Below are 15,916 nucleotides of genomic sequence, written 5' to 3' on the forward strand. Positions count from 1 at the left end.
AAACAGATCCGTTGCTGTGCATTTCCGGTGGAAATCATTAGATTATTGTTAGCTTAAGACCCGATTTTGATGGCTAATTTTAGAAGGCACATCAGTGTCAATTTATTTTTGTGTCCAGCTTGAACGCTCAGCAAAAAACATTTAAACTTAACATGCAATGTCTTAATCGCTGGTTTCTAAAATTTCATAGTGGCTTCGACATAAAACGTGACCAATTGAAAAAAACAGAACCTTTCAATAAGAGTCACAAACGAGTCAGCTCAGAATCGAACCACAGTATGGGAAAGGAGTTTGTGGTCTTGAAAGTTTCTTTTAGATGATGACTCCTCAAAACAGATTGTTAATTCATGCGTCAGTTTTTACATAAAATGCTGAATATTAAGGCGTAATCTAAAGGCTTGTCAGACACAAATGATTGCTAAACACTTTAATTGTATGAAATATATCGCGAGGTGCAAAGTAGTCATGCCGACTTCTAACACCATATTTCATGTATCGATTCAAGCAAAAGTATAATCCTTATCAATCAATTTCTCTTTTCCTTTTTACCGTGACTTGCCATGCGTCATAATCTGATTGTCTGACTCTGTTTGGCTCATAAATCATCTATTCCTATCGATATCTGCCCTCTTCCTGATGTTTGAATGCGAAATTCCGACATAGCTAGACCTCCAACCCTTTTCTCTGTTTGAACACTATAATGTACCAACGCTGGAAGGTGCAAAGTGAGCTGCCTACTAACATGCTCGAACACATCAAGTTGACGATAGGCACACTTTATCGCAATGTTCAGCTAATTTTCACGGCAGCAAGTTAAGCGAGCTTTTGTAAGAATCTTGCCGCGGCACTTAACTCTGATTAATCTAAATCTCCGAAATAGCTCATTCAACTTCAACTTCCAAATTTTCCAGCTTCTGCGCAAGCGACCAACACTCTTCGTGCCGGCCAGCCAACAAGACGCTGTATATCCGTTCACACAATCACAATGTGTCCCACAGGAAGTCGCCTATACTTTTTCTAATGTGTAGTGCGGGCACGTGGTGGCAGAGCACAAAACCGTCGCGGGTAGATTAAGTCAACCGCGCGCGAGAACGCCATCGCCGCCGCTAAATCAAGTACGCATCTTGATCTAGTCGCCGCGTAAATGTCATCGCTCGCTAGCTTCAGCAAGCCCTCTCTTGTGTTTGTTCTCGTTCGCGTTCCCGGCTTTGGCTCACCGCATCTCCCGCGGCGTTTCTCCCATGTATTCTTTATAGCGTGTAATCCTCTCACGTCGTCATGACGCCAAGACCTTCCGGCCATCTGTTGCAAGGCCGCCTATGTGCTTTCCGGCGCGGCGTCTTCCCTTTAACATATGCCGTATTCACACAGCGGCGAGCTGCTCGTGTCCTCGTGCGAAGCTCGGCTTCTAATGCATCGCCCCCGTGTCTACCCTGTGTTGGGTACAAACTGAAGCCTCGATTGGTCTGATGTAATCCTATCGCGTCCCCGGCCCAATGTATAAAAAAGATCAATTTTCTTTTAAGCTTTTCGGTATCGAGCGCGGAGTCCGAAAATGTTGGGAAGCCCGAGTCTAAGACCACTCTCAAGTCGCAGAAACAAGGTCTATGAAGAGAAGCTTATGTTTTGATCGGATTTAAGCACCGGGGCATGCTATCATAGATGATAACTACTGAATAAGCATCCATACTAAAACTAATCTCTTACTTACACATAAAGCGGGTCTTTTGCAAAAAACGAACGAAAAAGGTGTCAGTGAAACAATAGCAACACGATTTAAGACCATCGTCATTGCTTGATCTGGTCCCAAGTCGTACGATTTGGCGACTACACTTTCTTGAATGGGCAACAGACCTAGTCACGCTGTAGGTTATCACCTTCTCTGTGATTCCTCAACATAAGTTTCTTGCGAATGCTTGATTCCGTCTTTAACTCAGTGGAGACCTGCATCATCTGCTCTCACCACTAGAAACTACGCGGTTAATACTGTCCACTGATATTTAATTAATATATTTTCAACTGTCATTTCCGCAGTGGGCTACTTTGTACCTGGGTTTTGGTGTCTATCGCATATTTGAGCTTATGAGATTCGCTGCTTTCACCTTACCAATATCTTTTGTCTATGCCAAGTTTGACGTCACCAGACCGCATATTTTGTCCAGGATGCGATGTGAGTTTTCGTTATGTCGCGTAATAATTGAAGATACCCTTTAAAGATTCTGGTCTCACTTTCTTACATAATAGCTGAAGGACCGCCTTATCTTCAGTTTTTGTACTTACGTCGGACACATCTTTTTCTTCACCTGTCAGATCCCATCAGATTTTCAAGTAAAGATATCCTAGCGAAATGTATGATATTCTTGTGGGGCATTGGCAAACGTGGTGCTTCTAATTGCTGCAATTAAGCCAATCGGCGACTATTGAGTAGGTCTGTGATCCGGCACGGTACGCCTTTGTACCAACATATTTTCTGAGCTGTCATCTAGGGTAGCTATTCAATCTAATCATCGTTACCAAAGCAATATCGTTATGAATAATAACCAAACATTTGGGAAATGTGGGAAACGATTTTTTACATGATATTAAAATATTTGCTCTGTCATGAAAATGTGCAAATTCCTTAGATTTAGCAAAACCTGGGGAATCATGTGATACTTAACGATCTACTCTGGTGATATCAGATTCGTTCTGCTTCTTTATGAAGTCAGGTAGTATATAACGATCCCGTTATCGAGACCGATTAATCTTGTCTCAATCGCAATCTCATAGCCAGCATCCACTACAGAGTCAATAAGGAACTCTCTTCTCATAATTGGAGACCTCATTGCTTAATTTAATTCGGCTCAGTCCCACTTCAGTTTTGATTTATTACGTTAAGCCTGCTGTCAACACCTGCTGTCAGCTGTCGAAAGGTTGAAAACGGTCTAACATCCACTTGAGGCTTAAATGTATATCGCTAGAAGGCTTATTCTTACAAGCCTTAGTGCCCCTTGGAAGAGGAGCAGGTACATTACCGTCTGCTTTGCTGAGGTTGAGAGCGATCATTCAGCTGCCGATCAGCACCATGGTACTTGCAGAAGTCACATCTGTGACACAACCTAGAGTTTGCGTCCTGTGTGCATGAACGAGGAGCTGGCCTCCCACGCAGTGTCAACCAATGAACCCTCACGTCGAGTGCCACTGAACGCGGTGAGACCAAGTAAGAAGAATTTGGACTTAAAGTTCCTTGTCAAGGTAGTACTCAGCCCTCGAACGAGCGACTTTCTAGGTACCACAGCCCGAGAATATTAGATGTCCACGTCCCGGTAATTGTAAGGCCGAGACATATCCTGCTCAATATTTGACTTTTGATTGGCTCTAGACCTGGATTTGAGATGCTATTTTATTCGGTACGGTGTGGCTAGATTACCACGAATCCCGGGCAGAATGAGAGTCAAAGCCATTGGTGCTACGCCATTCACTCGAAAGTGAGTTAGAAGCCCGCCACTTCTCGGAAGCAGCAGCTTTTTTGGAGCGGGCGTGAAACTCAATAGTGTTAGAACATGACGTGAAGTTGTCAAGCGTAAGCATGATCAGATGTACTGTCCTCAGAGAGGGTGGATTACCAGAACGTTGATATCTAGGTGCAGGCGATGCTCCTGAGGTACTTTGACCCGTAAGTCAAAAAATGCTAGCGTAGCGACTTTCGAGCCCTCGTTTGAATTACTCTTCAAGCAGGATGCTCGAATACATGACAGTATATGAGAGGTGAACAAAGTGGACATACATTAGATCCCTCGATATGACAGGACGGGTCTGCAAAAGTTGTGCGAATTTTGCGAAATGAAAACCATGGTCTGCTAAGCCAGGCCTAGCTCGTTTGTAACGAGCTGGTCGTCGTCATAGGTTTGGCGGCAAGCTTTTCGTCTTTATACTGGCACGGACTGCGCGATTTGTGAGGGGAGCGGCAGAGGTGTCGAGTCGAGACTTAGCAATTAACTTTGGCCGTCCTATTCAGAACACACCTCTACCTCTTCATCATGAATAGTTTGAAGTCGTCGGTCTAAAAGAACGCACATTTCCGAGGAACTTGTCTAGCCATAACGATAGGCCAGAAGAGAGCTTCTGATGCGAATATAGCTGATAGGAGCACGCACGGTAAGGCGCAAGTGGTGTAATTAGACTCCTATCGCAGTGGCTGTAAGAATTATAGTGTCAAGGGTATGAAGTGAAACATTGGTGTTCAAAGCGTGCCAACTCTTGCGTAATGGTCTAACGCGGCAAAAGCAGCGAAAGCCCCCACTGTGATTCACATCTTGTTGTGGGTGTAACCGAGTACATACTTGTCAAAGTGCCCGTAAACATTCAACATCTGTAAATTGCTTTACACTGCACTGTGGTGATTGTGGTTCCAGGTATTGGCCCACTAAAAATGATGAAAGTTTTGGTATGTTGTCCTCATGTCAATCAATATTAAAAGTTCATGTCATTGAACATAAAATAAGTATTACTTTACATTAGACCTAGTTTGATATTTTGTCGCTCGTTACATTAAATAAAACAAAAGATCCCATAACGGAGTTGCCGGGTATTTTGTATGAAGAAAGCATCGGCTTGAACAGTACGCGTTTTAAGACGCATCGAGGTTGGGCTCGTTCGATCCACCCAGGAGCGTGACCAAGTGACTAACCTATTGATTTACTCTGCTGTTCTACAGGACACGTGTATATTGTGGGGTCATTCTTTCCAGACCCATGCTAATGATTTACAACTGACAAATCTCTCACAGGCTTAATATTAGACTTGACGTGCAATTAGCAGCCCACGTGTACGATGGATCTACCCCTTGCGAAATCCCATCATTTTTATCAATCCCGGTACCTCAGTAGTCTGAAATATTTACAATTACACGAAAGCGCAACTTTACTTTCGTACAATCGTACAATGTTGTAATTTGCACAATTATGTATGAGGGTAAGGTGTATGTACACACTAGTCATTACTTACCCCGTAACACCTTCCCTCACTCAAGTTCGGACCACACTTAGGCTCGAGACTTCTGTCGAAAAAAGTTACTGCGCAAACGTGAAAGCTCCACGAGTGACCACTACACTTAGAACCTGGCTCTACGCTTTAAATTTCACCGCGCCTAATTTACATTGCACAATCGCACCTGGAGCTCCCTCCCGTGCACTTTGTTAATTGGCTTAGTAAGTCGTCGGAAACGAAGCGAAGTCAGATCCGACGCTATAAATAATTGAGAATGTTCAATATCTAGGCGGCCGCAGCAACTACCTTCGCCCTCACACGACGAAACACGGCAGAGTTGCTGACCGAGGAGGAAACGCTCAACGCAATTTGACTTCACTCCACACGAGCTGCTTTTTCCACAAAGGAGATGTCTCGAAGCCCCGGCTGAAGCCCATAGCGATTCCAGCTCATCATATCTGACTGAGGGAGCCCGACCTACTCCTCTGCAAGCGCAAGAGTCACGCCACTTCTTGCTCGAATCGTCACGTCACGAAGTGGTTGTGGATGAAGAGTATCTGTTTTTTTTAACGCACTGAGCCCTCACACACCAAATTTGCGCGGGTCTTCAGAGCATCAAAGATCAAACGTGCACGAAATGTCGCTCCGTAGGCGCCAATCTATTTGTCGTCAGGCCACCTGCGCATACAGCACCTGCTGAAAAATCAAGGACCCTACATGAGAGCCGATGCTTGGACACTAAAAGCTAGCGAGAGTGTCAGTAAGTACTATCCTCATACTGAGTTAGAAAAGGCGCCATGTTATCATTCTAAACATTTGCAAGCCAGGTCATTAAATCGGGCGTTGTCTGTCGTAAAGCGTCGTCTCATGTCTGACTTACTATGTACGAATCATGTGACGGACTTCGTGCTGAAAACTTTCGGCTTCTAATTTTTGCTCATGAGACAGCTGTCGCAGCTACAAACCAAGCAATCAACTTGCAACAGATACGTTATCCGCTCAGTAGTGGGAAGCACGTTGCAACACGCAAATTTGCTTCTTCATCGTGAGCAGAGAGACCGAGGGTGTGCCAGGACATAAGCGGGTGGCAGGCGGCAGCGAAATTTTGCCGAAGTTAAGCTTGAGACTCCCATGAGCCTTCAGGATGACGGTGGTGCGCACGCTGACCCGCTAAGCGTTTGTAGTTGGGCCACTCATTGCTAATCAATGAGTGCTAGTGAGGGATAAGCCTACCGCGGCGGGCTCTCGTAAGTTTTCTCACTTGTACTGTTACGTCGATTTCTTAAAGAGGCTTGTCGTGCATTTGTTAATGAGTTGAGTCAAATACTGGATGCGCTCTTAAAGCATTGCCATCTCGCTGCGCGGCTTGGGATAGCCTTGACGGCTCGGATAGCATCGCTACCCAAATTATGAGAAAAAATTCGCTGAAATAGAGGGTAGAGGCGCTGTTTCATCTACAACAAAGGGCATCTGAGTTGGATGGCTCGTACGAGCAGCATCGCGCTATGACTTTAATAAATCCTCGTCGAACACAAGATGTGCTTTTGTTCTTTAAGATGTTAAGGGTATCACTCTTTTTTTCCTGTGCGTCCAAGTATAGCCCGATATAGCGTGGTCGCACATCCGCTTCATATCCGGCAGACGCTGCATGTGTAATTGCTTGATTGCATTTAATACACCCGCATTCGGTATCGGCGTGTTGCGTGTGTTTTTCCTGGCTCCCAGCCGCTGCTTCGCGCATTCTGCACATGACGCGCAATCGCATTTAAATAATAAGCTAAATTCGGCAGCTGAAATGATGTCAGTAAGTCATTTTGGATCGCTATCTCCTCACCACTAAGATTCTTGACAGGTAAAAAGCCTCCGCAGATTCCCCAAACAAAATGAAAATGGAGTAAAGTCGATCAGAGCATGAACCGCGCTATTCAGTGCAAAATCAATGTGAGAGAGCAACTAGTTGCATCATTGTGGTCTCTCCCTGCAGGTGCTTTCAGTAATGCTATCTATAACGCGATTCACACGATCCGTCTCGCCATTTGTTTGTGGTGGTCAGCGTTTGACATATCCAATATGATGCCAAGCAACTTGATAAATAGCTGCTAAACCTTCGCTGAAAGGCGCGAATCTCCATTGGACCGTCAGGTCATGTTGGTAATAAACGTTTTTGACAAACAGCTTGGCTGTATCACCGTTGGCGAGATCGCTGACGGCAGCGAAATGAGCTATCTTGCGCAGCCGGCTCAAAAACACCACAGCGCTGGACGTCTTTCGACAAATTAAAAAGACCCACACTGAAGGTTTCCAACGCTCTGCTGGAACGAGAAGGCTGGCCAAATGCACTGCAGCATGTGGTGCGGGAGCCACCTATTGAATCATTTCACGCGTTCGCAATATCACTTATACATGCTAGGCCATTAATACATAGCACTCACCGAGCAGTATGTCCTCTATATTCCAAGGCGGCCACTCAGAGAGGTATCATGTTCCTAGAAATACATTCTGTACTCGAGATCTTCATCCTTGTAACATGTGGGACAGTATCTTAGTACAGCAGGCCTTGGGACAAGAGATAGCGGTGCAGGTATTCAATCGCGCGCGACAAAGCTACATTTTAGGATTTGTTTTATAAAGCTTTCAGCGATGTGACACATGTACCACGAAAGTCGCAGATGTTAAGTGATCTTACAGAGGAGGCATCTGTGAGTATCACGGAGCTGTTTGGCAGTCATGCTTCTCAGCGTATCTAAGATCGATCGACTCTGTCGCACTTATATAGTCATCCGAAATTCTAACCGGTCCTCGCGTCTTAAGAGCTGTGCTTTGCAAATAGTGCGGTACCTACCGCTCTATCAAAATATTGAAATGGACGCAAAAGGTCTTGATGTGACCCACGGTGGCGGTAATAATTGCTATCTTTATAGCAATTATTACCGCCACCGGGAGATCGCCTGAGTTCATTGTAGCGTTCAGCATTTCAAACTCCTAGACAGAATCTGCTCTTCTCTTCTCTTCTCTTTTTAGGCCCCACCTGCCTTGACAGGTGGACAAAATCTTGGAACTCACCCGATACGCCTATTTAAGCGGTGCAAAATCGAATCTGCTCATATTAAATTGCCTCGTCCAAAGATGTACTACACCAAATTGTTCATTCTCACGCGATCTCCTGGTGTTCAGATCATAAGCGTGATGTTTTTTTTGCTTTGTCAGGATTATGGCGAGATTGATAGCTAAATTACGCTTGATTCACGAAGATGGAAAAGTTTTCACGTCTATGCCCTCAAAGGTCACTTAACTTTAGTAGTCGTACGTTTGGAAGCCAGTTGCTTTTCCGCCAACAAGAGGTTACATCCTTCTTGAAGGTTTCTCCCCAGCGCATTCTCGTAGCTGGTAGACTCTAAGCGTCCCACCACCACTTTCGGGCCTCAAGTCGCGAACAGCTAAAGACTTGTTAAGCGTGCATAGCTGTCCCAAAAATAGGTGCTCGGACAACTCGTGTACAACCCTCACGGAAAATACTGTCTCCACACGACGTGGTCTTTCGATTGACTACAAGTGCTTCCAGGTGCAAGGGGATTGCCACGCTCAGTGGAGGCTTTTACTAAATATCCCGCGCTAACACACATGAAAGTCGATCTCGAACACCCAAACCAAAACTGATAGCCTCTAATGTAGCTTAGCACATAGTTTGCTCTGCTACTATACGGTGGTACCTCTGAATATCCACAACCATACCAAAGTGTAATGTGAAATTCTTACGAACGTCAAAATTTGCGTTTTTGCATAAGTGCACAGAAGTGTAACGTGTACATATCTTGTTTCATATAACTATATGCACAAGGTCATTGATCGAACACAGCGATTCGTGTACAGGTCAAGTTAGCACAAAATCATGGCGCGGTCTTCCCACTGATCATTAAAACATTAACATTTTGGGATTCTTTGCTAACAAGATAGGCCATTGTGGTTCTTCAAATACTCATACTGATGCTGCTGTGTTAGTCGATTTGAAACATATTCTGGTTCGCGTGTTGAGAAATACACATTTTTGGCTTTTTGTGTAAGTGATTTTTTAACGATTCAGGCCTTTAATTTGTAATATCTTCAATATTCATGATATGAACATTCACAAATCAATACTCTCAAACTTTATCACTGCCCTATCTATGATTAACAAACACACGCACCTTTTTTTCGTACGATCGGCTTCTTTTCGACCACAAAAAAGTTGTCGTGTTGAGAAGCGAAAGTAGGATGTGCACTCTGTCTTTTCTCATAACGCATAGTATCGAATCTGCGACAACGTCGTCGCTTGGTCGAAAGATCTAAAGTCTATGGCTAAAATGTGACGATTGAACGCAATTCATTTGACGGACAAAAGACCCCATTCGTTTGATTCGAAATGTAGACCTCGAGTGCTGTGTCTACACGTTCGGCTTCAGTATCACTGATCTTGACATCAGAAACAACTCCTTCGATTGTAATGAATCTCGATGCATACAAAAAGTCGCTAAGAGCTAACACCAATTCATCCGAATCCTTAATTTCACCCTGATAAATTGGGTGATTGAGCCATTCGAGACGCGACACAGCACCAACAGCGTACCCCGTGCATGTAAAAGTGTAATTAAATCCTGAAGGATGCATATAGAATCCATTCTGTTCAATCACTTTTTCCCCGCAATTACCACCCATTTCGTGATTCAAAAATAATCGCAATGATGCTCCATTCGTTCGAGTAGTAATGAGTGTGTTACCAAATGGAGACCACGACAAAACTTCACCCAAAGTCAAAGCACCTGCAGCTACAATTTTGTCCCCACGAATACCACCACCATTCATAACAGCAACATCAGCTGCACCACTGCCGTAGAATAGACGACTTGCGTCAGCAAAGAGGTGACCAATTTTGCAGTCCTTAGACCTCACAACATTTTGTGTTAAGTCAAGAGCTTCACACACACTACCAATGACTTGTTTCTCGAGTTCATCCAACTGTGCTTGGTACGTCGCAATAATCGTATCCAAAGCTTTGTCAGTAGGCAAGCTCTCAACAATTGGAATGGCTTCGTGTGTCATGAGCGCCTTACGGGCGTTTGTCGCGTCAGCAGCATAGTATTCAACATGTGACTTCCAAATGGAACGGAAATTGAAATCAGCTTTTAAATATGGTGTACCATAATTCGTCTGTAAAATTGATGTGTGGTCGTGACCTCCAACGATAAAATCGATACCTGCAACCTCTTTCGAAAGGCGATTGTCGTCTGCTACACCTTGATGGGTCAGTGCGATGATAAAGTCAACATTTTGAGCTTTAAGGACAGCCACTTGGTCTCTAGCAGCTTGAAAAGGATCCCCCCAGTACAACCCCTTACTTGAATCGTTCATGTCATACATGACCCCAAAAAGACCGATGGAAATGTTACCATGCGAAGAGTCTTCCAAAGTTTTAATGGCATATGGAACTGTTCCGCGAAGTAACTTGTGGGTCACATCTTCATAGCAGTTAGCATTTAACCACGTAAAATTCGAGGCCTGTGTCACATTAACAAAGTTTTCGAGACCAAAATCGAATTCATGATTACCTAGAGACGCAAAATCGAGACCAATGGCATTGTGTGCTTCTATCATCTGAAGACCATTAAATTGTGCAGACCAGAGCGATGGTGAGACGGTATCACCAGCAAATAGCACAAGACTGTTTGGGCTGGCATCACGCATGGCTTTAGCAATAGGTACGACACGTGATGGACCTCCGAGTTTAATACCTTCGACATTATCTTGTTGCATATCGTAGACATCATTGTACGATAAGATATCAAAGTGGGCAGACGGCAAGCGGGAATATGGAGGTTCGGGTGATAACACACCAAGTGCTAAGGCTACAGTCCCAAGCTGCATAATTTAAACTGATTGCGATTTGCGCAAATAACGAAATGGCGAAGCCGGTCATGTGTCGCTTAAAGGCGCACTTTTAGAAACTGATACAATTCGGTATCCAGTATCCAAGATAAGACACTATGATATTTTGTGGATGATTTGAGCAAAATCTTATGCCTAGCTATATCGTATTAAGCAATAAATCGCGTTTTACAGGTAAAACTGGACAGTATTTGACTGTCGTGCGTTTGTCATTTGTTCTCCCGCCCATAGCAGACGGGTCGAACTCAACGACCTGAAGATTCTTAGTCCTTAGCACATTAGCTTGAAGAGACTGCATATGCCCTTCCATTGATCTGCTTCTGTGTCCCGTGCACGATGATCTTTATAAGTTTTGACAATTTATCAAAGAATGGTTTAGCTGGCGATGCGCGGTCCAGAAATTTTTAGGCCATGGTATGATTGTGCTTAGGAAGGTGCACGCTCTTTTACTGCTGCTGCACATCATTCTTTGTATTGCTCCTTCATTCTTCACAAGACCATGTGGTCAGCCTCCACCCGAATAATTAATATTGTCTGAGGTGCAGATGGTGTGATCGATCATCCAAGTAGCTTCAATGATTTATTGCATTTAATAAGATTTTTTTTATTATTATACAAATAAGTTTTAGTTTAATATTCCCAGTGCTTCTTCAAGTGGTATAGCGACTCACTGAGTATTGAAAAATTAAAACTATGACGAAAGAAATGATTTCAACTTTAAATTAATTCTCATGACATGTACGTTCTACGGATAAGAAACGATGGGATGCAAACCTTTGAGATCTGCGTAGTTAATCGAGCCAATAAAGCAAAATTTGGGTGCTTGACCATGACGCACATGAGATATTTGTTATTAAATTAATAGACACCCATTAAATGCCAGAAAGAAGAGTAAATTGGGTGATACTTCTCTATATATCTGGGTCCGTTAGCTATATTTTTTTTTTACTTTAAAATATCTCGATAATAAGCCTCTGTCAAGGTCAGTCACAAGTATTAACCAGCTTTGCGCCAACCTTCCTTCATCTAACAAGGTCTTTAATTGTGGTTTAACTGAAGTTCGTTCGGCTAACGCATATTATCTGGTTTATACGGATGTCCGTTCGTATAAGAAAATGCGGTACATTCGGTAATAAATGGATTAGTTAGCTATAACAATTGCTGCATTGAAAAGTTGGATGGATAGATTTACAGTTGTTTGAGCTGAAGAAACAATTGCAATTCAGAGATTGCCTGGACAATGTCGTCATCGACATTGTTCTGACAGTTGCCGAGTTCTTTGCACAGAAGAAGCTGAGTCTGTGTAAACAAAGGCACAAAAATTGGAATCGTACGCTACTACCAGGAGCGAGATCGAGAGCCTCGACCATGATGAGGTGTCAAGTGTTTTGATATTTCGAAAGTACATGAATCTCGAATCGACGCTAATCAGACAAGTACTAAATGTCCATTTCTCTATATCTTACAATAAAGAAGCCTTTATTTTTAACGGGCGGCTAACAGTCGTATACCACAGACATCCCCTTCCCAGAATTGTATCATCTTCATAAATACCAGTTGTGAATATCCACAAGCACAACAAAGTGCAATGTGAGTTTCGTACATTCGTACCGTATAAAATCGAGTATACAGTCACGCCTACACTAAACTATGCGGCCAGACGATCATAAACCGTTCACATTGTGAGGGTAACAAATTTACCTTATATCAAGTACTGAGATATGGTGGTCTGAGTCTTGCACTGGATGCACTCTTTCCTGACAGACTCCGCCACTTTGCCAGAGCTCGTGTCTCTTCGTCGCAGTTGATATGACGAGCGATAATTCTGCAAGCTTGACACACACAGCTTGCATCGGGGCTTCAGCCTCCTAGTCGTTGTCACTCTCTTGATTCACATCAAGCCCAACTCGTTCGGTCACATCCTGGGCACATTCAAATGGCTCTGCTGAGTCTGCGTCAATGTACGCATCATCACCGTCAGTAGCATGCATATTCTTTATCAGCGCAGCGATCTCCTCTTCCACTCTCGCATCCAACGCGCGACCATAATCGTTTTCTTGCCTCAGTCGTGCCACGTTCATTTAAATGTCGGTATCGACGCAAGCTCGTTCGTTGACTGCTTGATGCCATGCATGCTGGCGTCAACCTGAAGTTGAATGTGTTAGAGGCCGTGTAGCGATCGCTAGTTGGGATGAATTGCCCGCTTAAATGCTGCGCAACTGCTGGTAGCGATGCAACATCGTCGACACGTCGACAATAATGATTTCTAGAACAGAGAAAGTAGTTAGTAGGCAGAAATAACTGTGATACCGTCTTTCTAGCCTGCATCCAATGGCTGGATCAGTGATGTCATAATGGGTGGCAGAAACGGTACCGTCACATTCCGACATACAGTGGCTGAACGCATTATCCAGGAGTAGAAGAATTTTGCCGCTGTGCAGTTTGAGATCTAAATGCTGGAGCCAAGTGGCAAACGTGATTCGGTTCTGCCACGCGGTTGGATCGTAGAAATATTGCAATCGCATTGCTGAATTCTTGACCTGTCGAAACGCTCGTGGCTGCTTCGCCTTGCCCATAATTTCAACATCGTTTTCTCAGTTCCAGATAGATTGCAACAAAATCCAACCGTAAAATGGACTTTTTCGGTTGTTGAACAATGTCGACCGACGGACGCGAGTGTTATGTTAGGTGGGGGGGCGGTAGAACAGCCCAGACTTGTCGAAGTTGAACACGTCTTCCGAGTTGTACTGGGCAATGAGTTCTTGAAGCTCGTACTGACTGACAGCAAAGCTCACACGATCAACAGAATGGCTTTCACCATGCATTGTAAAAAACTTGATGCTGTGGCGTGTCTTGAATTTGTGGAGCCACCCATTAGACAGACTAAGTTCGGCATCCGTGATGCCAAGTCCCTCTCGGATGAAGCGAGCCTCTTCGATCAATAGATCGGCCGTGAGGATAGCCTTGCCGTCATTGTTATTGTACGGCGCAAGAAAAGTCGACTCGAACACAGGAAATCAGACACTGCGATTTTTACGACCTTAGGGGCCACTGAATGCATCTTCTGGCGTATGGATGATGCGATGCGCCGTCGGGCGCGATAGATTGACCTTGAACTTGGCTCGTTCCCACTCTTGAATCCGAAACAGCTTGATGCCCGTGTTGCGCTTGACATCTACTTGCATCTGGCGTTTTTCGTCCAGAGTAAGCCATCGCTGGCCTCTGCTCATAGTTGGTTGCCTCTAAAACTCTCAAACACGGTCTGGCGAGTGTTCAGAAATCGAGGGATTCCCGTGTTTTGAGACCACAGATTTTGTTCCAGGTCCAAAATCCCACCAATGAAGGTTGCATACAAAAACCAATACAAAAAATCAGTGCAATGCGTTTGTGCTCGACATATATGATTTGAGTCACTATTGGAGGTCCACATATGGAGGTGCGATTGCACTACCTACCGTATTACACCTGTGTACTGAAAACTCGACTGAGCAGAGTATACACTGATTTAGTGACTGAGAAAAGTGGTCAACCATTGCAACTAGAGTTTCACACCAATCTCAGTTCCATACCCTGCCTGCTCTTGTGAGCGTGCTTTCACCGAGAGGTCACTTCTGTGCACTAAATCGGATGGCTCATTAAGCCTCCCCTTCGAGAAATAGCGATCTCTGCGATGATCCGAAGATTATTTCAGCAGAGACGCCGATGTTTTCTCTGACAAGAGCCATCGTAAGACAAATAAACTCCATAACAAACAACCTCACCCTCTCGCCGGTGATATACAATCTAGTTGCTGCTCGAGAAGAGCAATACATGTGCCCAGCATCCCCGCTGAAATAATTTTACGGGCTGGACCAGGTTTCAAGAATCTATTGTGCTCAACTGCAAGCGCAAGAGTCTCGCAGACTCGTGTCTGGATCATAACGCCGTGGCAACGGCTAAGATCGTTTGAAGTCACTCGACGCATTGGTGTGAAGGTCCAATACGCCTATGCGTGCCAGAGAGTTGTACACACTCAGAGCAAAATAAGTGCCAGAAAGTCGCTCCGCAAGCGGTTATTTTCACAACCTACCGATGAATACTGTCTAGGAGTATTGCCTGCGCTTACTGCAGCAGCGGTCTGGAAGGCATATACCTCTATGAAAGATGTACTTCTAAGCTGGGAAGGTGTCGATGAATATCAAACCCAGTCCGCGCACTGGTAAACAGAAGCCTGCCTTCTCATCCGTCTAAAAGCGATGGAAGCCATTTTTGCAAAGCGGACGTTAACCTTGAGCATCGTCTTATGCTTAAATTTGCAAAGTACAAAGCACGACGCGGACTTCGAGATGAATAGCCATTATCTCAAACTCCTGTCGTTTACTGTTTCTCTCGTCTTGAAAAGCTGCCGACCGTAAAGTGGAAGCGTGCTGTGACGGGTAAACTTGCCTTTTCGTCAAAGGAGAAGAAGGTCGAGGATGCGCCGACACCAGGGCATTTTTCCGAAGTGGAGTTATCCGATTTAGGTATCATTTCTACTTAACCCGGTACTAGTAACAGCCCTTATATAGCCGCCTGCCTATTTCACGTGAAATTAGGTTTCCCATTGCTTATCGAGTATTTGTCCATCCTCACGCGTCTGACTTTTGTAAGCCTCTCCGCTGTGGGGCCACATTCACTCTCTCCAATGGTCGTGGGCACGTCCAAAACTGTGATGAGTCAGGATCGATTTTTTCTTTCCAAACTTCGCCATCGCATTGTGTGGCTTAAGGCAGCGGTTTCGAACCACGTAGCTACTTTGAAGTAGAGATACCCTTAGCTACAAAAGGTTCTCACAACTGACTGGTTCAAAGGAGGAAGATCGTGATCTGGCTTCAGTAGGCCCTTGTCGAGCACATAAATATGTTAGCATTAACTTTGGTAAGTTAAAAATATGGGAGAATAAAAAAAAATGTCCCAACGTTTGCCATATATAAAAAAATATCCCAATTTTTCAAAAAAAATACCCCAGCACGTAAATTATCACCGGGGAGCCGTAATATTACACAACAGA

General features: G+C 44.3%; 3 protein-coding genes across 3 annotated transcripts; 1 reads left to right on the forward strand and 2 right to left on the reverse strand.

Annotated features, from left to right (window-relative positions):
* The first annotated feature begins 394 nt into the window (after positions 1-394).
* Positions 395-1,992, forward strand: PHALS_14532 (uncharacterized protein). The gene has a single exon (XM_036407481.1). It carries the CDS (start codon positions 1,279-1,281, stop codon positions 1,468-1,470), a length of 192 nt encoding a protein of 63 aa, XP_036263178.1. The 5' UTR covers positions 395-1,278; the 3' UTR covers positions 1,471-1,992.
* A 7,311-nt stretch (positions 1,993-9,303) lies between these two features.
* On the reverse strand, positions 9,304-10,866 carry PHALS_11776 (5-nucleotidase; the record flags this gene model as incomplete). The annotated part of the gene is made up of 1 exon (XM_024727197.1): positions 9,304-10,866. One exon carries the CDS (start codon positions 10,864-10,866, stop codon positions 9,304-9,306), a length of 1,563 nt encoding a protein of 520 aa, XP_024577798.1.
* Positions 10,867-13,571: 2,705 nt separating this feature from the next.
* On the reverse strand, positions 13,572-14,117 carry PHALS_11777 (hypothetical protein PHYSODRAFT_477947; the record flags this gene model as incomplete). The annotated part of the gene is made up of 2 exons (XM_024727198.1): positions 13,572-13,889; positions 13,998-14,117. 2 exons carry the CDS (start codon positions 14,115-14,117, stop codon positions 13,572-13,574), a joined length of 438 nt encoding a protein of 145 aa, XP_024577799.1.
* Between the last annotated feature and the right edge of the window lie 1,799 nt (positions 14,118-15,916).

This window comes from Plasmopara halstedii (assembly GCF_900000015.1).
Source record: "Plasmopara halstedii genome assembly, contig: Scaffold_555, whole genome shotgun sequence".
NCBI classification, from domain to species: domain Eukaryota; phylum Oomycota; class Peronosporomycetes; order Peronosporales; family Peronosporaceae; genus Plasmopara; species Plasmopara halstedii.